The sequence below is a fragment of the Theropithecus gelada genome, chromosome 3, assembly GCF_003255815.1.
Source record: "Theropithecus gelada isolate Dixy chromosome 3, Tgel_1.0, whole genome shotgun sequence".
NCBI classification, from domain to species: domain Eukaryota; kingdom Metazoa; phylum Chordata; class Mammalia; order Primates; family Cercopithecidae; genus Theropithecus; species Theropithecus gelada.
In genome coordinates, this window is record NC_037670.1 from 165278263 (window position 1) to 165304126 (window position 25864).

The window sequence follows — 25864 nt, forward strand, 5'->3', positions numbered from 1 at the left end:
CTAGGATTGGGCATTCGAAGGCCTAAGAGTTCATAAATGAACACTCCAGTAATTAGGGTAGCAGGGTTACTATGGGAAACAGCACTTCCCACTTGAAACTGTACTGATTCATGAAGGCATATTTATCCAGTGTTATCAGGAGCTCCCTAAGTATCAGAAAACATTGCATTTATATTACAATATCTACTACAGCTAAACTCTGTAAGCTAGTTGAGGTATTTAGATTTTTTTTTTTTTTTTTTTTTTTGAGACAGTCTCATTCTGTCACCCTGGCTGGAGTGCAGTGGCGTCACCTCAGCTCACTGCAATCTCCACCTCCTGGGTTCAGGTGACTCTCATGCCTCAGCCTCCTGAGTGGCTGGGATTACAGGCTCCTGCCACCATCCCCAGCTAATTTTTGTATTTTTAGTAGAGACGGGGTTTTGCCATGTTGGCCAGGCTGGTCTCGAACTCCTGACCTCAAGTGATCTGCCTGCCTTGGCCTCCCAAAATGTTGGGATTACGGGCATGAGTCACCACGCCTGGCCTTAGTTACAGTTCTTTCTAAGACTTATTAACTTAAGGCTTTATCCAACATGGAAAAAAAAAAAAAAACAATGAGTTATCAAGAATTAGGTGAAGGCAGGCTGAGCTGACAACTGTCTTACTGCCTTTTCTTTTTTCTGCACCAGGCAGAAATGCCCCTCAAAAAGACCTAGTATTAAAGGAAAGCTTGAATCTGTTTACCACCAAGAAGAAATAAAGCAGTGGTTCACAAAATGTGGTCTGTGGACCACCAGGGGATCCATGAGGTCAAAACTATTTTTGTAATAACAATAAGATATCATTTGCCTTTTTTATTGCCATTGTTTTACAAGCGTTAAGTAGAGTTTTTATGGATGACATGATGTGAGATATTGCAATGTGAGTGCAAAAGCTGAGAATCCAGCTGTCTTCTTTTTGCAAAGGGATTTGCAAAATAAGTAAAACAATGCAACTTCTCACTAATTTTTTTCTCTTAGATAATAGAACTGTTTTTTCCTAAATATTATTTAAGATATTGGTTTATTATGTTTAATTCATAAATTTTTAAAAACATAGTTTTAATTTGTAATAAGGTAATTAAAACTTACATAAACAAAAGCTTTTTGCGGGGGCGGTCTTCGATAATTTTTAAACATGTAAAAGAATTCAAAGACCGAGAAGTCTGAGAACTGATGGACAAATGCAGAGTCTTTCTGAATATTTTGTATTGGGACCCGAAATTTTTAGGTGTACCACTGCTCAACCCTCATGAAACCATCTTAATATGTTTACTTGTCTGGAGTCTGCACATAGAATCCAAACTCACGAAATACAGACTGTGTGCCCAAAAAAGTGCTCAGAAATCTGTCTATGAATGTTAGTCTGTTCTTTTGGATAGCATGAAGCTTTTTCTTACTTGGGGAAAGAGTGGTCTTTCATCTCTTTTCTTTTTGAGGCACTCTGCCATTAATCTCTTCATGGCTTTTGGACAGTTACTCCGTACCTTACTGAGATCTGGAGATAGGTATCCTCGTCCCACCATAAAAATTATCTGGAGAGAGAAAAAAAAGGGAAATAATTCAACCTTGTAGATACATTGAAAAATATACTTCATATTCACTGAAAACACAATAAGCTGTACATTTACAGCTTATGATGTATGTACTACACCTCAATAAAAAGTTTTAAAAAACCAATGCTACATCATAGATTGTAGGGAACCCACAAAAGGAGCTGCAAGCTCAAATCTTCATGATTGCTGGACTGTGGCAAAGGTTCTCTAATTGCTCCCCTGCTTTTGGTCTCTCCTTATCTAGTCCATTTTCCCAATCACAGGGTAACCATCTAAAACAGATCTGACAGTGTCTCTTTTTTACTTTAAAAAATAAAAAAAATCATTCAGCACATCTTGTTGTTGGATATTGTGGTAAGTCCTTTACATATATGTAGGGAAAACCAAAAAGGCTAACATTTAATCAGTTTTTTTGGCATCTGCATCTTAAGCCCTTTTATTGTGGAAATGCTAATGGACCACTTGGTTATACAAACCAGAGCCTCCCCCAGAGGAGAGAAGGGGAAGCCAGTAGGAGCTAAAATCTGTTTAATGAAATAAAAAGGCTTGTCTTCTCTGGATTCGGAGATTTGTAATTTTTTCTAATTTCTTAATTTCCTAATATTTTGCCTCTTTTGAGGGCAGGCAGGGATAGATATTAGGAGTCTTGGGACTCAGGGAGGACAGCCTGAGAGAAGGGCTTTTGGTCTTAGAGGAAATAGGTGCAACAGGTGGAGAGTAGAGGGTAAAGTGGATTGAAAGCCCGTAAGAGATCCCCGCTACAGGGCAGAGCTGATGAATTTTAGAAACGGCCAAGCTTGATACATTGTGTTATTTCCTGTTTGGTGTTGTAATGACCCTTGTTTAACTGCCAGGCATTAGTAAAGCTTTGATTGCAATGTGGTCTCTATATAGTAGAGGTTAAAGGATGAACCTTGGAAAGAGATACTGAATTGAGGGGAGTACAGTTTTCTTTCACAATGCCCCCTACTGGAGCTACACCATCAAAACATCATCATTTTAATGGAAGACAGCAGTCTTAGAATCCTGGGAGTAACCTGGAATAATACCTTGGAGCAACAGGTGATAAGCAACAGCCAGGAGAATGTAAAGCACTTCGAATAGGGGTCTTCGAAGTTGAGAGAAAGGATCTGGAGTGCCTATAGTCATATAGTATGGACAACAATTCAGGTATTCTTACCTGGCTATCAATGGAAAAGATAGCCCCGAAAGGCCAAAAAACTTTGGGACACTTGGATTCTAGATATCATCTAATTTAATACTCAAAAAAGAATTCTACAAGGGTGGTGTTGACCCCGTTTTACAGATAAGGAATCCAAAGCTCAAATAAATTAAGTAACTTGCCTGAGATAATATAGTTAAGTAAGTAACAGAGGATTTGTAGAGAAGACTATCCCAACATGACGCCACTTTTAACTTTTTTATTGCCGCTGCTCCTACTGTGCTTGTAATGCCCTCCCTCACCCCTTCGCCAGCTACCTGAAATCCAGATGAATCAAGGCCTAACTGAAAGGTAACCATGCTTATCATACCTTTCTTTATACACCTAGAAGTAATAATGGTCCTCCTTCCCACCACTAGCTGTGATGATCATTTACTGCCTTGTGTGGTTATTAATCTTTTTGTGGTATGTTTCTTATCTAAGTTCTCCAATGAGACTATAGGTGCTCGGGCAGAGAGATTGTGACTCATACATATGTGTTTTTAAAAAATTTTTAAAGAAGCCAGGCTTGGTGGCTCACGCCTGTAATCCCAGCACTTTGGGAGGCCGAGGAGGGTAGATCATGAGGTCTAGGAGTTCAAGACCAGCCTGGCCAAGATGATGAAACCCTGTCTCTACTAAAAATATAAAAATTAGCTCGGCGTGGCAGCGTGTGCCTGTAGTCCCAGCTACGTGGGAGGCTGAGGCCAGGAACTGCTTGAACCCAAGAGGCAGAGGTTGCAGTGAGCTGAGATTGTGCCACTGTACTCCAGCCTGGGCAACAGAGCGAGACTGTCTCAAAAAAAAAAAAAAACTTAAAAAATATCTATAACACCACTACCTCCAGTATTTAACATAACCTTGTGGATACAGGAGGTTTTCAATGTTTAAGTTAACTATTCATTAAGGTGAGTGATAACTTTTTGCTAGTTGATTAGCCATGTCATATGTCCGTAGTCTTTAAATTAGGGTCAAGTATCCCTGGGGTTACAGGAAGGCTTTGCCAAAGGTATATACACGGTGCGTTTTTTTTTTTTTGTTTTTTTTTTTTTAAATTTGAGACAGAGTCTTGCTCTATTGCCCAGGCTGGAGTGCAGTGGTATGATTGCAGCTCACTGCAACCTCCCCCTCCTGGGTTCAAGAGATTCTCCTGCCTCAGCCTCCCCAGTAGCTGGATTATAGGTGCACATCACCATGCCCAGCTAATGTCTGTATTTTTTTAGTAGAGATGGGATTTCACCATGTTGGCCAGGCTAGTCTTGAACTCCAGACCTTATGTGATCCACCTGCCTCAGCCTCCCAAAGTGCTGGGGTTACAGGTGTGAGCCACCATGCCCAGCCAACATGGTCGTTTTAAGGGAATTAATTTCTACAACTATCAACTTACTGGCATCCCCTTTGAAAAAAGTGATTTGCCAGAGAACCACTCAAGTGGAAGCATAACACTTATCTTCCTTTCTCATTTTCCCTGTTATAACTGCCCTTCTACCACTTTACAAAAGGCACACCTTTTACGCATACGTAACCTAACTATAGTATACATTGTCCCAGGGTGTAAAAACCTCTGGGGCAACAAAGAGACATTTCTAAATACTGGTGTCGAACTGGGCTCCAACGAATGGGAAACAAGTCTGTTGGTTTTCAACTCTTTACTTTCAAAAATATTAATTGAAATGTCAGCTGAGCTTTTAAAACATTTTTAATGACAAGTTACTAAGTAAATTTTGGTACATTATAGGAATGAGCTCAAATGACTGAGTGATATAGTATGTGGTAAAGAATTAACCCTGCTCAAAGAGAGAGCTAGCCTTTGCTCCTGGCTCCTGGGAGGTAATCACTAAGCCCTTAAAATGTCCTGCCTGATAAGAGTGTCTGTTTATTTGGGGGCTATGGGCCATGCCAGATAGTCTACGCTAACAATGTGATTTATAGAGGGCTCTGGGTCATGTGGCATCAGCTTGACCTCTGTAGGAGCTGGAAACTAAGGTCAGCCCCGCAGGTGATTAATCATATCTATGTGACTGAATCCCAATAAAAACTCTAGACTCCAAGGCTCAGGTGAGGTTCCCTGGTTGGCAACAATCCATGTGTGTTGTCATACATTGCTACTGGAAGATCTGTCCACAGCTCCATTGGGAGAGGGTGACAGGAAGCTCTCCAACAAGAACGCTCCTGAATTCTGTCCTATGGGTCTCTTCCCTTGTTAATTTTAATCTGTATTCTTTCATCGTAATAAACTGTAACTGTGAATTTAACAGTTGTCAGTGAGTCTTGAGCAGCTTTCAGTGAGTTTTCAGTGAGTCCTTTTAACAAACCTGAAGCTGGTCTTGGGGACCACTAAACTCTGCATGTGGTTACAACAAAACTCCTGCCTTTGTCATCTTCTTATAATTTAGATAAAATTTCTCAGTATTTACCTCTTTAAAAATGAAATATGGAAAGAATAAATACTAAGTCTTAGTATCTAGTGTCCTAGCAAAAAAGCTGTATTTATCCACAGATACATACATTAATTGAAGGGAAAAGAAAAGCCCCATATCATTAAGATACATATTTCCAATATAATTTTACCTTCTATGTTTCCATATATCAAAACTTATATGCTACTTTCATCAGTTATATATTACTTGCAACAAAGACGTAATTCAGAATTTAAAAAATTACTAATCAGAGCTTGAAGTCACAATTTTGTAAAATTCTAAATTTAAACTTATATACATATTTTTATTGCAGAGATGTAACTTAGGTAGTCAATAAAAGGCTTTAAAACATACAAATGTTACATTAGGATGAACTTCTGTGAGAAACAATACAAACAGTTTGAAGAGAAAAAAGGAAACATGTAAAACTTCCAGAAATTAATGAAGAGCTTCATTATTTTTTAATAGGCATAAAATCAGTATGGTTTTTAGATTCTGATGCATATATTTCAAAAAGAGGGATACATATATATGTATATATATCTCTCTCTAAGATAGTCTTATTTTAAAATGTTAATAGAATATACTGGAAATTACATTCTTTGCAATTATTTAAACTTAAGATAAAAACTTTTAGATGCCAACTTAAAAAATATACAAGGAGATACATAGTTTTTCAAGAGTCTTTCAGGAGGAATGTGAGAAAAAAAAATCAAAGACAACTCTCATGTTTTTATACATCCCACAGAATTTAGTTAGTGCAGAGCACAAAGCAGGCAACTTTCAGTATCTGCTGGGGTGGGGTGCAGAGGCTGACTGATGAAGAAACAGAAAGAAGAAAAAAGGGAAAGTTCTTCCTGGATGTTATTCATGGACAGAAGATTCATGTGGCACATACACAACGAAACCAATACTTTGGCTTGAAATTCTGGGACTGATTCTTCATACTTTCAATCCACACTCAGTACTCCTGGTGTCTTGACCCTGTCATTCACTCCACGGTATTACTGGAGCTCATGCCTGCTCATTTTCAGTATCACCCCCAGCACAGCCTCAACAGGACTGCACATGCCATTGAGAGAGCAGAGCCTGTGTTTTCTTTTATTCATTTTGAATCTTTCTATATTCCACAGTGCTTTGTATATAGTTGGTATTGAAAACATTTTCTATTAAAATAATTTGCCTGTTGATAAGAGACTAGTACTTAGTTCCTGTTTCTTCAGATCTTGTGCTTAGAACCTAGCCACCATGCTGTGAGGAAGACCAGTGAAGAGGTCCTCGAAGACCTGCAAAGAGGTCCGCAAGGAAAGGCTCATGTGGAGAATAACTGAGCTTCTGGCTTCTAGCTAGCACCAACTTGCCAGATATGTGAATGAGCCACTTTCGAGTAGATCCTTTTAACACCCAGTATACCTACTCTAGTCAATACGGTGTGAAACTGGTAAGAATCTTTCTCACTGAGAACAGCCCAACCTACAGATTCATATTTTAAGCTACTACATTCTGGGTGGTTTGTTATGCAGCAATTATAACTGGAATACACTTGAAATAACGGATATATGCTATCTATTCTTCGAAGAAGACACAGCACTTCTGCTCCAAGAAAAGAAAGCCATAAAGGTATAGTCAATATTCCTAGCTTAAGTGAGCACATTATTAATCCCAACTTACAAGAGAAAATGCACTGAAGGAGGGAAGAACAGGGTAATTAGAGAGAAGAATGTTGGAATGATAAAGAAGAGTTGGGGGATGACAAAGTGATCTCCCAGACTTTTAGTACTAGGGTGAATAAAGGTAAAAAGGCATACTACTTTGCAAAGAGCTAAGATACCTATTTTAGAAAAGAATCTGATTTTTGAAGCTGGAAGAAATTCTTTAGCCGAATTCCCTTATTTTGGGGGTAACTGAAAAAAGAAAAAAGGCCAGGTGCAGTGGCTCACACCTGTAATCCCAGCACTCTGGGAGGCCAACGCGGGCGGATCATCAGGTCGGGAGTTCGAGACCAGCCTGACCAGCATGGTGAAACCTCCGTCTCTACCAAAAATACACAAAAATTAGTTGGGCATAGTGGTGCACTCCTGCAATCCCAGCTACTCGGGAGGATGAGACAGAAGAATCGCTGAACCCAGGAGGCAGAGGTTGCAGTGAGCTGAGATCAGGCCACTGCATTCCAGCCTGGGCAACAGAGTGAGACTCTGTCTTGGGAAAAAAAAAAAAAAAAAGAAAGAAAAAAGAAAAAAGGAAAAAAAAGATACCCAGAGAGGTAGGTAGACCAGTCTACCTACCTGAGTCCAAGACCTGCCATTACATCACACTGCTTTACCAGCTGTGCTCTGAATTTACAGGCAAAATCTGCCACCTCAGACTATGGGCATGAGAGTCTAGGGGAATGGTATTCACATTGCATAGTAAAGAATATTCCTGGATTCTTAAACAGAAGTCTAATCTGAGAGCCATGGAGATCCAAGTATTACAGACAGCAAAAGAAAAATCAAAGGATGAATGGAACAATACCTAGGGCAACTTCATTGAGGATGGCCAGAGTTAACTCTTCAAAATGTGGAGTTTCATAGAAAGTACTATTTGATGAAAGTAGACTAGAGGGTAATGAAGCAGAATGGGGGTAGTTGTAAGAGGACATCATTCTTTTACCTCCTTCTTCTCCATTAAATACTTAACTTGGTTTCAGACTAGTAAATTCCAGAAGGTTCTAACTATACTATTAGAAAGAATTAACTAGTAAAGGCCTTACCCTTCTGTTGGTCACACATTCCTCTCATGGAGAGTAAGCCCTTGCCACATCATTTATTATACTCCCATGGAGGACAAAGCACCTAAAATGCCAAGAAGTGGATGAGTGCGGAACTCTGGGATGCTTTTATCCGTATTTTGGAGATAATACTTGTTTCTATATTACAATTTTATTACTGTATTAAGATAAACGTATTCACTGACAAATTTCATCCAGATCTTAGGTTCATAAATTTTTATTAATTTGTAGTCTATATGATAAATCAACTGAAACTAAACTAAAAATCCATAATTCCTCCAGAAAAATATTATGTACAGGAAAAGTGAACATGGTGCAGGATGTTATGCTGTATGATCGAATTAATAAGACTACAAAAGGCAGAGGACATAAAGCTTGTAAATTAGAGACCATTTCGCTACCCCGACTGCCACTGTCAAATCAACCATTTCAGTGAAATAGATCTATCACAAGTACAGTAAGAACAATGTTTCAATTATGTTCTTTAGCTGAAATTTCAGTCCATCCTGAATCTAAGTTTCATGCAGGCTTAAAACATCAGATCCAAAGTCATGTTGTTTCACACTCAAAACTAAGACTCAACATTCTAAAGCTATGAAGTAGTTAGAAAGGCCAACACCAACCAAAATTTAGTTTTATAATGAACTGGGTAGAAATGTAGCCATTTTTAAAAACCATCAAACACAGTCAAGACCACTGTTGTGTAAGGGGCATATGGTGATTCAATAAGTACACACACAAAGTACATGGTAACTTAAGAGATTATTTCTCCGATACCACAATAGGTGAAGTGAGAAAGCTACTCAGAGTTAGCACCAAAAAGAGAGAGTTGAGCTCTTGACAAAACAGACCAAATCACTTAAATGAAGCAGTAACATTTATATACAAGAACTACCATCTCATTAGGTTGGGAAGTTATGATGAAATACCTAAAAAGTTTGCGCTCTTTTTAAAAAAATTATTTAGACTGGTGATTCTCAACTTTGGTCTGTATTGGAATCACCTGGGAAACAGAAAAAAATGCAGGTGATTGGCTCCTCCCCATTTAATTAGAATCTGCACCAGTATCCCCATTTTTAAACAAAATTCCCAGGTGGTTCTGAGGCAAATCACAGCATAAAGGATAAATATTCTTTAATTAGAGTTTATGTGGTCAACTAGTGTTTTTAATATATTAACAGGGTAACTGTTGTAATCTCTCTACACACACATTCACAAACCTTTTAAAATGTAGTTATTCAAGGTAATTTTAGTAAAGACAATTCACTTTTCTTGGCCAATTTTAAAAGTCTAAGCGAGCTTACTGAGGCAGAGATAGAAAAGGCTAAGAGCTCCATGAGGCTATGTTAGTACCTTTTGGAAGGTAAGGGACAGGGAACAGGAGCTGAGGAAGGAAAGAAGTAAAAAATTACCCTCCTACTAGAATTCTCATTATAGAAAAATCAAAGCGTGATTCCTTCCATTTACCTAGTTTTAAAAATTAAAGATTTCAAGAAACCTTAGTAATTCTAAAAGAATTTAATATAAAGAAGCTCATAGCTGAGTGCCTGTTCTGACAGCACAACTGTGATACAGTGAACAGTATAATGCCCAGATGCTACAGTAGCAGAGCTCATTCTTCTAACTGTGCTATGGTCAAGAAATATCCATTGTTGTATCTGTAGTTTCTAGTCAGAAAATCAGGAATTTTATTCCATTGTAACATTTATGACTGATATTCTAAGGAAAGGACTTACGTGTTGCTATTACTGCCAAAAGTATACAAACGATTTCTAAAACTGGTAACAAAAATCAAGAGTTCTATCCTTCATGCTTACCCAGAAGTTAACACTTATTTTCTACAACTACCTGGAGCCTTGTATACAGATGGTAAAATAAACACCAAGAGGTGGTAAATATTTACCTGGTCCCTGTTATTGATATTTGAATAAGGTAACTGTCCAGTCATCAATTCATACAGAACAATCCCAAATGCATATACATCTGACTGAAAGCTGTATGGATTTTTATCTTGCATTCTGATGACTTCTGGTGCCTGTTAGAACATACAAAGAAAAATATTCTAGTTAATTCTTCACTTCAACTGACCAAAGACTGAAAAACAAGCTATTATAATTCCTAGGGTAATGCTTTTACCGTTAAAACATCTGTCTAATATGTAATCAATTCTCTTAATAGTCAAAGAAATAAAACTAAGATGAAGAAAAAAACCTCTGCTCTATAAACTCAGAAAGAGACAGTATTAGCAGAGATTTTGTTATTGCATTACTAAGATTTTATAATTCAATAATTATTTAGGCAATCTCTTTCTGCACAAAATACCATCACTGCCATTTGAATTCTTCCCATGATTTACCCTATTAGAATCAGTTCCCACTTCCCATTCCTGATTCAGCAAATAAATACTAGACTTGTGGTTATAAGATGCTTAGGAGCAGCACAACTACTGTAGTAACTGTCCTAGAATTTAAGTTTCCCCATTGGTGCAAACAACTTTTCTCATCTGAGGACACCTTAGAAAATAATGGTAGAATTTCAAGACTGATAAACTCAAATCCCCTTTCAAACTATGGAATCAGCATATGGTATAAACATGCCATGGATGCTTTATTAACAAAAGCAAGACAGCGGGTAGATTTAGTAAAAGATGGTATGAAGAATCTTTTGGCTGCTGCTTCTTGGGCAATGAAACAATCCTATTTGCTACATTTTTACACATTTCAGTCATTGTATTGCACAATTAGGTTTCTTATTTACATGAAATACAATAAACAGTTGGTTAAATATGAGCTTAAAAGAGTTATTCTTTCACCTTGTCTTCTGTATTGTTTCATTTGGAAGGAATCGAAATGGCAGTATATTAATGAAAAGTTTATGACAATGTCAATTTGACAGCAAAAGTGGTACTAACTCTGCAAAAATGGCTGAAAGACCTGGGACAAAATTCCTGGTTATTGGTCTGGGTAAGGCAGGCATCTCACAAGGAGAGGCAATAATGGCACTCAGCAACCGTTGCAAATGAGAATGACCCGTGGAGCCTTAAACCCCTCAACGTCCAGACTACACTCCAGTCCAATCACAGAACATATCAGAATCTGGTGGTGGGACCCAAACATTAATTAGTCTTTAAAGCTCCCCAGATGATTCTAATGTCCAACCAAAGTTGAGACCCACTGATGGAAGATCTGTGGGATGTCCTGAAGAGCACGAGAGGATGGAAGTGAAAGAGAAAGTTGATCTACTTCGCTTTGTCATACATTTTGTTCATAGTTGCTTTTAGTAATACAGTACAAAATAAACCACATATAACTGTGATGTAATGAGCAAGCCAGAATACTGAGAGGCTGGTATGGCAAAGGTATAATTTTCAAAGCCTGAACCAATTTTTGTGAGAGATGAAGTAGAAATCAGATGAACTGCTTTTTTCTTTTAATTTAGTTTTATCTCACACTGTTGGTGGTAGATAGTTTGATGACAAGTTGCATGTCACCTATTTTAAGAAATGCCTGATGAATCTTCAATTTAGTGATTTAATTTGTAAAAACTCTCACAAAGGTTTCTCTCTCTCCTAAGATATAAATAAAGTTGAGAAGAACATTGTATATAATTCAGAGGACCACACAGCCTTAGTTATAACCAAATTCTTCTCTCCTATGATATGAATGTTCCATATTTCTAAGGGCAGTATCAACCCAGGATTGGTTTAACAATGAAGGGTGCTGTTGGCTATTATTCTCTTGTCTTAAAACTCAGCATGGAAGAATACAGGTATCAACAAAAAATTAATTGTAAGAAAACATAAAACTTTATGTATAATAATCTACAAACTGTATTAATTAAGGTTTTTGAAAAAGTAAGGACAAAACTAGAGACTTGATTGAGCCTAACTCTCCCACATAGTTAAAAATTAACATACTTTAGAAGCACGTGACTATTGTTTATAGTTTTAGGTTTTGCAATTTCAGCACTTAAAATCTGTTTTCCCTCATCCTTTTAGGATACAATGCCATCATTTTCACAAGGTGTGTATGCCTTAACAAAAGGTGCCTGACATCAGATTATAGTTATTAATTTTTCTATCACTTACAATTATAAATTAAAACAGTTAAACATGTTAAACGATGAAAAAAATCTAGCTAACTCCAATCACTGAATCTTAGAAACAGAAGGGGCACTGGAAATCTACTAGTCCAACTCAACATTTCAGGTCAAGAGACTTAGAGGAGGTTAGGGTACTAGAATACTCTTCCACCTTGCCACCTGCCCTAATTCTACTTACTGTCATGAGAAATCATAGCTCAATTTAACTCTAGGTTTATTCGGACAAACTTGGGAGTCCTACCTTGGACTTCCCTTTTTGGAGACTGCTACATACAGTTTGCGGCTTTGAAAGCCCTTACAACTTTTCTGTTTCCAGCAGGGTGCCCAAAAGTCTTAGTGCAGATTAAGTTATTTAAAGCTTAGAATTACACTAAGACTTTTGGGAAAGCCTGTATTCAGCTTAGAGCTGTGGTTTTCAAACTTTTGGTCTCAGGACTCTTTTTCACTCTTAAAAATTATTGAGGACACTAAAGCACTTTTCTTTATGTGGATTGTATCTGTGGATATTTATCATTAAAATTTAATGGAGAAATTAAACTATTAATTCATTTAACTACTAAAATAATAACAAGCAGATGTTAACACAGATCATTCATTTTAAATGAAAAATAACTATTATCAAAAACAAAAAAAAGTTTAGTAAGAATAGTAGTACAATTATCCTCCTTTTATGGTTTAGAGATTGGGTCTCACTATGTTGAGCAGGCCAGTCAACTTCTAGGATCAAATGATCCTCCTGCCCCAGCCTCCCGAATAGCTGGAACTATGGGCTTGAGCCACCATGCCTGGCCTGTGATTCTCTTCAATGTCTGACTTAACAGAAGCCAGCTGGATTCTCATATTTGCTTTTGCACTCAAATCTGTTGCGATGTGTTGTTTTGGTTGAATGATACGAAGACAATCTTGTCTCACAAAGGGAAGATCTTGTGGGCCCTCTAAAACGCTGTGAGGGATCCTTTTAAGAATGCTGTTTTAGGGAATGATTCATATGACTGAACTTTCCACAGCTTGCTGCAACTGCACAGAAATTTTAGTTCCCTTCTTTTAGAACTTCTCTTTCTTCTTTTTCACAAAGCAAAAAACAGGAAGAAAGAAAGAGAAAGAAAGAGCTATGCAAGACAGCACAAGGCTGTTAATCTACCTCTCTTTTTTTTGGTCTTTCCTCTTCCAGCTGCCCCATAATTATGAGACTCTTTCTAGTCTAAAGGAAGTAACTTTCCAAATTAGGCTTAAATAAGATTGTGAAACAGCTTCTCTGTTAAAAGGAGTAGTTTTCTTAGCAAAACCATAATAATGGCTGTAGATCACACCTGCCTTAAATTGCATACCTGTTTTTTTTCAACAGGATACACAGAACATTTTGAACACAAAATACTTTAAACAATTTTGAATAAAATATGAAACACTGTTTATAAGACATATATTTTTGTTTGAGATACACTGAAATTGGTTTCAAAATACTCTTTTTAAGGGTAAAGAAAAAAGTTAAAAAATCTATTTACATGAAAAATAAGAACATTGATTTTTGTGAATACTGGGGACTATGAAAATACTATAGTTTAAACCTTCAATGACTCTCTAGTAACTCAGCAGCATCTCAGGGCCAAAAATTTAATCAGTGGAAAAATAGCCTCAATTCTTACCATCCACAAAATGGATCCAGACAACTGTTCAAACTGATGGGACCCACTCCATCGAGATTTCACTGTAGCTAGACCAAAATCACCTATTTTTACTGTGAGGTCTTCATGAAGAAATATATCTGAGGTGCAGTAAGTAAAGGAAAACAGTAGATCTCATTTTCCTATCAGAGCAAGCATTATGAAGATTTTAGGTAAGAGATCTAATTTCTATAATTCTGTAATATAATATTCTTTAAAACACAGTACTTCATCTTTCCTCTTAAAGTCAGTAAGTATGTCTAAAACAATGATTAGTTCTATTTAGCCTATACAACCTGCTTTTAAGATTTTGGGGGCTTGAAATGTGCTAGGATGAGGTGAGATGCTTTCCTAAGTTTACGGGAGAACCTGAAACTTTCCCATTAGAGTTTAGCAACGTAGGACCAGATATTCTCTTGGCACTCCTGGGCAAGCTGTACAGGCTCTTCGTTGGAATGAAGATGCTGCAGACAGTATCTTAGTCTGCACTTAGGGAAGAAGAAATACTATGTTTTTCTCACCTCGTTGTTATATAATTTAGAGCCTTCAGTTATATCTCAACTACCACTGAGCAAGGTCAGAGGTCTGAAAGGGACTAACAGTTACAAAACTATCAGTTTTATAGTGCTGATAAAATGTAAGCAAGCAATAAAAAAATCCTACTATTGTAAAGACTTCTGACAGATTTTCTTGTAATGTTCAGTTGTCGAGAAACCAAAAGCAGGCTGTGGTATCCTGCTCTCCTATACACGCATGCATAATTCTTTGTTAATTCTCTTTACAGTATATCGAACTTAGCATGAAAACTGTTTTTACATAATGTGAAGACAAAGTGCAGAAGAAAAAGTCAGGATGTTTTCAAACTTCGCAGACAAATTTCAGGAAGGATACTATTACTCTTGAGGTCTCTGTGGATGATTGACTTGGCGTGTAAGTAACTGAAAAACAAAACATCATTTTAACCTGAGTAGGGCTAAAGGACTCTGGCCTCAAAATCTATAGAACATACTTAGGGGTGTAAAGACTTATTTAGAATCATGATACAATTGAAAATTGTACATTGTGATAAACCCTTCACAGAATATCAAAATAGACTATAAATGAATTTAAGATTATGGAAACATATCACTATAATGGTACAGTTGAAATCTTGTTTTCTATTAGAAGACTTTCCTTTATCTTTTACTAGTTACCAATACAAACCTTTCACTCCAGTCAAGCCTATTTATCCATGTCCCTTAAATATACCTTGATACTTAATTCCACCACTGCGTTCAATGCTCCCCTCCTACACCCAACCCTCCAAGTTAGCTTTCATTCTATTTTCCACCTATTCATATCCATCCTTTAAAACTGAATACAAATTCTAACTCCTGAGTGAAGCTTTCCCATGACTAACCCAACTGAAAGTGATCTTTCACTGTTCACCTTATACAGTAATTATCATAATAATGGCTTCATTCACGTGTTTTTTCAATGTGCCTATGTTCACTTCTATTTGGAATGTAAACTACTAGAACTAGAACATGCAGTTTGGTAATTAAAACTATTTTTAAAGGTAGTTGTCATATACTCTTAATCTTCTTAAAACTAGTGAGGAGCAAATTTTCTCTAAAATGGCCATAGTGGGTCTGTTTTAGAGTCAATGATAACTTTAAAATCATCTATGTTACCCCTAAAAACTGCTTTAGCTACATTCATTGAAGTAAAAGGCAGCATTGTTGTCGTTTTGTTTTTTCTTTTGGAGACAAAATCTTGCTGTATCACCCAGGCTGGAGTGTAGTGGCATGACCTTGGCTCACTGCAACCTCCACCTCCTGGGCTCAAGCGATCCTCCTGTCTCAGAAGGGCTGTGTCTTGTTTATTTCTTTGTATACCCAGTGCCTAGAACAGTGCCTGGTATGTGTGGCAAGTATTCAATACATGTCTATTGAATCAACTACAACAAGATGCATATAATGTGCTAGTCAAGGTTATTTCTCTTAATTGAATACTGGAGAGAATAGATATATGACACTTCTGAAATCTGACAATGATCATTAGACAGTTTTACCTTAAAATGAGAATTTAAAATCCAAATGGTATAATCAAAATCATGCAATGAACACTGTTAAAAATGGAAGATTTGCAAATAACCACAATTATTTATGCTTTCTCATCTTCATTTACACTTCCTCATTCTTCCCAACATCAAAATTTTAAGAGTATTTTCTAGATAAAATTTTCATTTCAAATTACTATTTATCTAAAGTAATCCCTTCTCCAATTACTATTTCATATCACAGTTTATGTTCTTCATAGCATTTACTACAATTGAAAATTATCAGCCGGGCGCGGTGGCTCACGCCTGTAATCCCAGCACTTTGGGAGGCCGAGGCGGGTGGATCACCAGGTCAGGAGATCGAGACCATGGTGAAATCCCATCTCTAAAAATACAAAAAATTAGCTGGGCGCGGTAACGGGCGCCTGTAGTCCCAGCTACTCAGGAGGCTGAGGCAGAAGAATGGCGTGAACCCGGGAGGCGGAGCTTGCAGTGAGCCGAGATCGCGCCACTGCACTCCAGCCTGGGTGACAGAGTGAGACTCCCTCTCAAAAAAAAAAAAAAAAAAAAAAAAAAAAAGAAAATTATCTTGTCAGGACTTTAGGCTCAGTATTCTATATCACATTGTCACTCTTTCATTGAAAGAAAATGTGATGTCAGTTATAGGTCTCACTGCTTACAAAATTCTGCAGTGACATACAAAGTTAAAAACTGGTGGAAATAAATGGGCCTCAATGAAAGCTTTAAGATGGTGAGATCTTATCTCCATTAGAAAGAAAGGGGGATAAACGATGATGGTGTTGGTTGGCAGAGCTCGGTCCTGCACTCAGAGAGACCTGGGATCTAGTATACAGCAAAGGTGTTGGTCTTTGAAAGGAGGTTCTTTTTCCTGCAAGACTTAAAAACAAAAACAAATGGGCTTCAACCATATGAAAATAGAGAGGCATGCTGAAGTTAAAAGAGAGGAAGATAAAGGTGTTCTCCATGGGATGGTGTTAATCCTTTCAACAAATTTAATGCAAAGGAATATAGCAAGAATAAAGTAGATAGAAATGTAACTGGGGAGAGTGAGGAGAGAAATTTTCTGACCATGAAAGTACTGGATAATTAACAAGATACAAATGTAATTGGGGAACTAGTGATATAACCAGCATAGAAGTTGTATAGAATAAACCTGTTATAGGCCAAGTTGCATAAAAATACAACCTGAAATAACACCACTTTATACCTGTGTAATCCTTTATAACTTACAAACTACTTTCTTAATTTTTATCTCATTGACTAATTCTCTTTCTGTAATCCTTCTGTAACAAAAGCAGCAAAGAGTAGAAGTCCAGGTCTGCAGAATGAAAGGCTGGAAGGAAAAGGGAGTCTAATTCTCCAGCTAGAGAAATGGGATGAGACAACCCAATCCCTACATAAGATAATGTTTCACAGTAATCACTACCCCAGATAATTCTAAATAGGCGGACACTAAAACATAATTTCCTAAGCACCACCCAGTTCAATGGAAAATGCCAAACAAACAAACAAACAAACAAAAACACACACAGAAAACAAAAATCTCACATAACTGTTTGTGGGGTAAGGAAGGGAACAAGAATATATCAACTTTACTTTGCCATAGATGACACAGAAGTCAATCCCTTAATTAAGATAATTAGATTGGACCTCCCTCTTTCCTTGGTAAGATGTTAAGGAGAGCATTACAGGTTTACAAAAGTACTAGGAAAGAACAAACATGTTATCAACCAAAGGAACAACACATTCTCTTGATAGATTTCTCTTAACAGTCTCATTCCTTGAAGAAAAAGTGTCCAGCTACAGAACCACTTAATCTTAGAGCTACAAAATCATCTGGTAAAATTTCTTCTCACACTACTTCAAGCTCTTATCCAAGATTCAGCTTTTCCACATTCTTACAGAGCATAATGTGGTGCCCCAAATTAAAAGCAATACTTCAGATCGGATCTAACCAACACAAACTATGGTGAGATCCTCGTCTTCATCTCCCTCATGGTGGGCATACAACATTAAATCAGACATTATTGTGACTGTTATGGCAGCCAAAGTCATGCTACTGAGTCCAATTAAAATATATTCAATTACATGCTTCCTGCGAATGGGTCAAAATTTATGCCAATAAATAGAATTAAAAAAAAAAAGGGGCACAAAAAGAATTATATTCAATTACAATCCCAGCAATTCAAGCAAATCCTTGAATTGCTCCTATAAAATATTTTCCTTATCTTATACTTTAGCTGGGACTACAGGCGCTCGCCACCATGCCCAGCTAATTTTTGTATTTTTAGTAGAGATGGAGTTTCACCATGTTGGCTAGGATGGGCTTGATCTCTTGACCTCGTGATCTGCCTGCATCAGCCTCCCAAAGTGCTGGGATTACAGGCTTGAGCCACCATGTCCGGCCTTAGGATTTTTAATTTTGTAGACATGGTCTATAATTTCAGACTAAAACTTTAGCTTTCACTAAAAAAATCAGTTTTTTTCTTGGCTGCTTCATTTTTCTTTAATAAAACACAGGTTATTTTTATTTTCTTGTTTCAAGAGTCTTATGTGAGAGCTGAAAAAAGGGAGATTTTTAAAGATCAGCATGCTAATAATTCTTCACATAAGTTACTTCTAAATATGTAATTATATTCAAGAGAGGACTGAGGATAGGAATCTCATTCTAGTTTGCTGTCTTCAGGTATGGTCATTCATCCAGTATGAACCCAGTCAAATCCTGTCATTCATGTTACATCTCTTGATCTTATCCTTTAGAAAACCACAGGAGATTATCATTAAAAGGCCTATTGATAATATTGCTATGCCATTTGGCTAATTTATCAGCTTAGCTTATTTGTAAAAGCCACCAGTGTCTCTCACTTAAGTCTGCTGCTATTTTCAAGTATTTTAAACTATTGGTAAAACACAGAACTGACCTACTTAGATATTTGCATGTCAGCCCTCTTTCACCTAATACTGCACAATTTTACAAAGGTTCATCAGACTTTAGGCAGCAAGATGAGTCTCTCCTTGGGTGACCACCTGGACTGGTAGGTGTGATAGTGCTGACAGTGTCAAATTACAGTCTTCCTTATACTTTGATGCCCTCTGCTCCCTTATTACAACCCTGGAAAGTAAGATTAATGAGAACGGCATTCTGTTACTTTTCTGTAGTCAGTAATCATTTATCAATTTAAAAATAATTAAAATCTCCAATAGGTAAAGTTCACATATTTTAAAGTTGTGCTCCATAGTGGCCTAAATTCTATTTTTACCCTGATTTCTTAGTTTCCTTCTTTTTTTTTTTTGAGACAGGGTGTTGCTCTCCTGCCCAGGTAGGAGTACAGTGGCATCATCACAGCTCACTGCAGCCTCAACCTCCTGGGCTCAAGAGATCTACCCAACTCAGCATCTTGCGTAGCTGGGACTATAGGTGGGCACCATCATGCCTGGATAATTAAAAAACTGTTTTGTATAGATGGGTCTCACTATGTTGCCCAGGCTGGTCTTGAACTCCTGGGCCCAACCATCCTCCCACCTTGGCCTCCTAAAGTGATGGAATTACAGGTGTAAGCCATTAGGTATTTTTCACTTTTAAAAACTGAAATTTACTGAGGTACAATTTACATACAAGATGCACCCATTTTACATGAACAGTTTTAAAAGTTTCAACAGACACATACACTTGTGTAATGACCAGTCACAATCAACATAAAAAATATCCATCACCCCAGAAAGTTTCTTCATACATTTTTGCAATTAATAACATCCCCTCAGGCTTGGGCAACCATTGATAATGACTTCTGTCACTACAGATTAATTTTGCCTTTTCTCAAATTTCACATAAACAGAATCATCTGGCTTCTTTTGCTCAGCATAACAATTCTGAGATTCACACACTGGCTGCATGCAGTGTTACAGGGTATGGGTACATCACAACCTATCTATTTACTTATTGGACATTGTGTTGTTCCTAGTTTGTGGCAAATATGAAGAAGATGCTGTATTCATATACAAGTCTTTGTTGGTGACTGATGGTTTCATTTCTTTTGGGTAATTAGGTAGGATTAGAATTGCACAAATGGTAAATTTAACTTTAAAAGAAACTGCCAACCTGATCCCTAAAATGGCTGTATCATTTAAAATCTTTACCAGCAATGTATGAGAGTTCCAGTTGTTCTTCATCCTTGAAAATACTTTGTATTGCTGGTTCTGATTATAGATTATTTATTTTTTTATTTATTTAAGACAGAGTTTTGCCCTTGTCGCCCAGGCTAGAGTGCAATGGTACAATCTTGGCTCACTGCAACTTCTGTGATTCTCCTGCCTCAGCCTCCCAAGTAGCTGGGATTACAGGCATGTACCACCACACCCGGCTAATTTTGTATTTTTAGTAGAGATGAGGCTTCACCATTTTGGTCAGGCTGGTCTTGGACTCCTGACCTCAAGTGATCCATCTGCCTTGGCCTCCCAAACTGCTGGGATTAGAGGCGTGAGCCACCGCACCCGGCCCTGATTATAGGTATTTTAAATGACTTGTCAAAAGATGAAACGCCAAAGTAGAGGAGGAACCAGCTGAGGAGTAGAGAGTGAGAGAGTGAGTAGAAGGGTAATCAGGAGAATATGCTTGAAAGCAGTGTTTCTCACACTTTAATATGGACACAAATCATTTGGGGATCTTGTTAAAATGCAGTCTTTGATTCAGGTCTAGAGTGGTATCTAAAACTTAGCATTTCTAAAAGGCTTCCAGGTGGTCCAGATGCTATTCAGACCACATTCTGAGCAGCAAGAAACTAAGAACACAAACAAGGCATTAAGAACCTGTTTCATGAAGAAGAGTGATCAACTGTATCAGATGTTTCTGACAGGTCAAATAAACTGTGGACTGAGAATTTTACTGCTGGATCTAGCAACATGGAGGCCATCAGTAACTATCGTATTAAGATGCTGTTTCCTGGCTAGGCAACCATGATCCACTTTGGGATGACGAGATTGGGCAGACCACTTGAGGTCAGGAGTTCCAGACCAGCCTGGCCAACATAGTGAAACCCTGTCTCTACTAAACATACAAAAATTAGCTATGTGTGGTGGTGTGCACCTATATAATCCCAGCTACTTGGGAGACTAAGGCAGGAGAATCACTTGAACCCGGGAGGCAGAGGTTGTAATGAGCCAAGATCATGCCATTGTACTCCAGCCTGAGCGACAGACTGAAACTGTCTTGAGGGTGGGGGAAAAAAAAAAAAAATGTTTCCTGGAGCAGCAGGGGCAAAAGCCTGGCTTAAGTGGGGTCCAAGACAAAAAGGAAGGAGAGCAATTAGAGAGTGAATACCAATAAGTCTTTTGAGAAGTTTTACTGTCGAAGGAAGAAGAGGAAGGAAGTAATAACTGAAGAGGGAAGCAGGATTAAGGGAGGGACCCCACAAGTTTTTTTAATGAAAATAATAAACATACAGAAAAACTGAAAGAATACCCATACATCTTCCACGTAGATTCCATAACTGTCAACATTCTGTCAAATGTGCATAAGAAAGATGTTTTATTATTATTTTTTTAATTATTTTTTTTGAGACAGGGTTTCACTCTGTCGCCCAGGCTGTAGTGCAGTGGTACAATCTCTGCTCATTGCAACCTCAGCCTCCCAAGTAGCTGGGACCACCGACATACACCACCACATCTGGATAATTCTTGTATTTTTTGTAGAGACAGGGTTTTGCCATGTTGCCTAGGGTGGTCTCGAACTCCTGGGCTCAAGTGATCCACCCGCCTCAGTCTCCTAAAGTGCTTGGATTACAAGCGTGAGCCACCACACCTGGCCTATTTTTAAATTTTACTTTAGGTTTTTGAGACAAGGACTCACTCTGTTACCCAGGCTGGTCTCCCAACTCCTGGGCTCAAGTGATCTTCCCACCTCAGGTTCCCAAAGTGCTGGGATTACAGGCGTGAACCACTGCACTCGGTGAAAGATGTTTTATTTATTTATTTTTGAGACAGAGTCTTGTTCTGTCACCCAAGCTGGAATGCAGTGGCACGATCTTAACTCTCTGCAGCCTCGTCTTCCTAGGTTCTAGAGATCCTCCTGTCTCAGCCTCCATAGTAGCTGGGACCACAGGCACAGACCACCACGTCTGGCTAATTTTTGTATTTTTTGGTAGAGATGGGTTCCACTATGTTGCCCAGGCTGATCCTGAACTCCTGAGCTCCAGCAATCCACCCGCCTCAGCTTCTCAAAGTATTGGGATTACAGGCGTGAACCACCGCGCCCAGCCAAAATGTGTTTTAAAATAGGAGACAATTCAGTAGGAAAGGAAAAACTGATGATGAACAAGATAGGAGATTTACTCAAAAGATGTCTGTGGGTTAGGGGTAAGGGGTTGGAATCTAGTGTACAAATGGAGGGATTGCCTTTTACTAGCGATAAGGCAGAAGAACCCGGTATGAATGCAGGCAGGTGGGTAGATGTCGTAACGGTTACTTCCAACTTTCTGAAAGAGATGGCAAGCAATGTCATCGCTGACTTCTTGAAGAAGAGGTTTTAGAGGCTTAAGGATATGAGGTTTTGAGGAGGTATGCCAGTGTCTAAAAGACGACAGTGAATGAACTAGGAAACTGAAAGTATAACTGCTCTATAACATTAAGAGTCTACTTGAGGTTTTCAAAGGGACTGAATAAGTTGGGGAAGCAACATGCTTTAATGGTTAAAGGAATACACTCTGGAGCCGAAGTACCTGGGGCAAGTTACTTGCCCCTTCCACAACCAGGTTTCTTCATCTGTAAAACAAGGATATAATAAAAGCTGCTACTTCACAGGGTTGTTGAGGAGTAAATGAGGTAATGTATATAAAGTACACAGAATGTCTGACACATAGTAAGTGCATATCATTGCTAAATACATTAGAGTATATTTTTAAAAAACCCCACAGAACACAGTTGGTATAAAGGAAAGGGGGAGACAGTGAGTTAAAAGTATGTAGCAAAGCTGGTATCAGAATATTTATTGACCAGTAGAGATATTTAAGAGCAAAAAAAGCAAACCCAGTATGATTTAAAACAACAAGAAACCATTGTGTATAGTATTAAAACACATCAATCTGAAAGGATACACAATACACATCAAAATATTAATGGCAGTTATCTCTTGATGGTGGATTACTGGTGCTTTTCATTTATGTTAATATTTTCTGAATTTCCTATAATGATTACATATTTCTTCGTAACATGTTTTATTTTGAAATATTAAAAAACTGCAGTAGCAAAGGATAATGTCACTCATATTCTTACCATAATCAGACCCGTTACAACTTTTATACATTTGTCTCCTGCTACAGTTTGAATATGGTTTGTCCCCACAAACTCATGTGGAGGCTTGGCCCCAGTGTAATGGTGTTGAGAGTTGGTGGGACCTTCAAGAGGCATTTGGGTCTGGGTCATGAGGGATGCTCTCCTGAAAGCAGGAGTCACTGACTTCTTTTCTTCTTTGAGTCAGGGTCTCACTCTGTCACCCAGGTTGGAGTGCAATGGACTCAACCACGGCTCACTATAGCCTCAAAATTCTAGGCTCAAGTGATCCTCCTGCCTCAGCCTCCAGAGTATCTGGGGCTACAGGAGTGTGCTACCATGCCTGGCTAATTAAAAAACTTTTTTCTGTAGAGATGTCTTACCATGTTGCCCAGGCTGGTCTCAAACTCCTGGGCTCAAGCCATCCTCCCTCCTCAGCCTGCCAATATGCTAGTATTACAGGCATGAGCCACCACATCTGGCCAGGAATGACTTCTACAGTTACTGTGAGAGAGGGTTGTTATAGAGAGAGGTCCTCCCTTGTGTTCTGCCCCTTTTGCGTGTGCCCACTTCCCCTTCTGCTTCTCCACTATGTTACCATGCAGTAGGAAAGCCCTCACCAGAAGCCCAGCAGATGTTAGCACCAATGCCCTTGGACTTCCCAGCCTCTAGGACTATGAGAAATAAGTTTCTTTTTGCAGAAAAGAATAAATTACCCAGCCTCAGGTATTGTTATAGCAACAGAAAATGGACTAAAACACTTCTAGTCTTTTTTTTTTTTGAGACAGAATCTTCCTCTGTCACCCAGGCTGGAGTGCAGTGGTGCCACCTTGGCTCACTGCAACCTCCGCCTCCCAGGTTCAAGCAATACTGCTGCCTCAGCCTCCAGAGTAACTGGGATTACAGGCACCTGCCACCATGCCCAGCTAATTTTTTGTATTTTTAGTAGAGATGGTGTTTCACCATGTTGGCCAGGCTGGTCTCGAACTCCTGACCTCAAGTGATCCACTCGCCTCAGCTTCCCAAGGTGCTGGAATTACAGGCGTGAGCCACTGCGCTTGGCCACCTCCAGTCTTTTTTCAAAGTTTATACTTGATTCCTGGAGATAAACACTATGTTACTTGATCTTTGCTTTCTAATCCTTATTTCAGTACTTTTACATACATACATATATACCACTTTTTAAAGCCCAAATATAAAAAATGTTCTGCTTCAAAATTTTTAAGTGGTCTCATGCAGCAGCTTGCTTTTCTCACTTAACATTAATATTTTAAAGCTTTATGTTGATACCTATATAATCCATTTTTTACTACTATATATGATTCTACTGCACATAAGTGCCAATATGTTATTTATCAAGTCTTCTCCTGTTGAACATGTTTCCAATTTTTCAATAACTTTTTCTTTTTTAAAAAAATTTCCTTAAAATAATGTTTTAAGTTTTATGTAGAGTCAGGGTCTCATAGTGTCGTCCAGGCTGGTCTCAAACTCCTGGTCTCAAGTGATCCTATTACCCTAGTCTTCCAAAGTGCTGGGATTAGATGCATAAGCCACTGCATCCAGACCAATTTTTCATTATTATATGGTTTCCTATAATACACCTCTTTCTGTATACGTGACTCGGAACAAAAGCTAATATTTCTTGGGGTTAGAACAAGCATTTTTCTATTTTAACAGATACTTCCAGAACGCCCTTAAGGTGGTTGGTTGCATCAGAAATGTCCCGGGAAGCAATTCCTCTAATCCTATGAACATTTGATCTTATCAGAACTCAGGCGTTTTGCCAATTCCAGTGGGTGGAAAGTGGTACTTTTTTGTTTTACCTTGCATTTTCTGATTATTATTATTATCAGCACCCTATTATTATTTTTACCCACCAGAAAATTATGTTCACTATAATTAAATATTCTTTGGTCACTTAGAATTATTATCAATCACTAATACATGTTCACCATTTTTTCAGCTTTAATTAATCCTTCTATCTTCAACTGGGTTCATTTATGAGTAAAAGGTGCATGCTCATCATTATTTAAAACAAAGTAAATTGTAAGGATTTATCTCCAAATTATTTTTAATCATCTTATTTTGAGAATATAATGCTTCTGTAAATATATCAATAGGCTGCAACTTTTTCTATGTGCCTCTTTGATTTAATACTTAATTTTCTGATAAAGTTAAATTCAAAATTATACCATGAATATTATACTGAAATTATAAGGCCTGCAAAAAAAAAAAAAAAGAAAAAGAAAAAAAAGGCATGATGTACTGACCATTCCTGGAATTTCTTTAGTAACAGTATTCTTAAGATACCTGGGTCCTTGGGATGAATCAATGACTGGCAGGTGAAAAGATGATAAAACAGGCCAGGTGCAGTGACTCACACCTATAATCCCAGCACTTTGGGAGGTCGAGGCAGGCGGATCACTTGAACTCCTGAACCAGCCTGGCCAACATGGTGAAACCCCGTTTACTAAAAATACAAATTGAGCAGGGAATGGTGGTGGGCGTCTGTAATCCCAGTTGTACTCGGGAGGCTGAGGCAGGAGAATCGCTTGAACCTGGGAGGTGGAGGTTTCAGTGAGCCAAGACTGTGCCATTGCACTGCAGCCTGGGTGACAGAGTGAGACTCCATCTCAATAAAAACAAAAAACAAGATGATGATGAAACATACTTTACCAACCCTTATTCCTCAGAGTGAGTTTATAATTATCTACCATTAGAATAGCTCTGCTCCTTTTCAGGTAAACCTGGGAATCAGAAATAGTTTTTCACTGAGGTACAAATGGAAGACAGAACCACACAGGAAAAAT

General features: G+C 38.1%; 1 protein-coding gene across 1 annotated transcript in view; it reads right to left on the reverse strand.

Annotated features, from left to right (window-relative positions):
• Nucleotides 1–25864, reverse strand: part of BRAF (B-Raf proto-oncogene, serine/threonine kinase) — a 201681-nt gene that overhangs the window by 18689 nt on the left and 157128 nt on the right. Inside the window, exons 14-17 of the mRNA XM_025378794.1 lie at nt 14621–14667; nt 13712–13830; nt 9871–10002; nt 1421–1555 (exon numbers count right to left, since the gene is read on the reverse strand). Of these exons, the coding sequence (XP_025234579.1) occupies nt 1421–1555; nt 9871–10002; nt 13712–13830; nt 14621–14667 (433 nt within the window). The remainder of the gene's footprint in view (nt 1–1420; nt 1556–9870; nt 10003–13711; nt 13831–14620; nt 14668–25864) is intronic.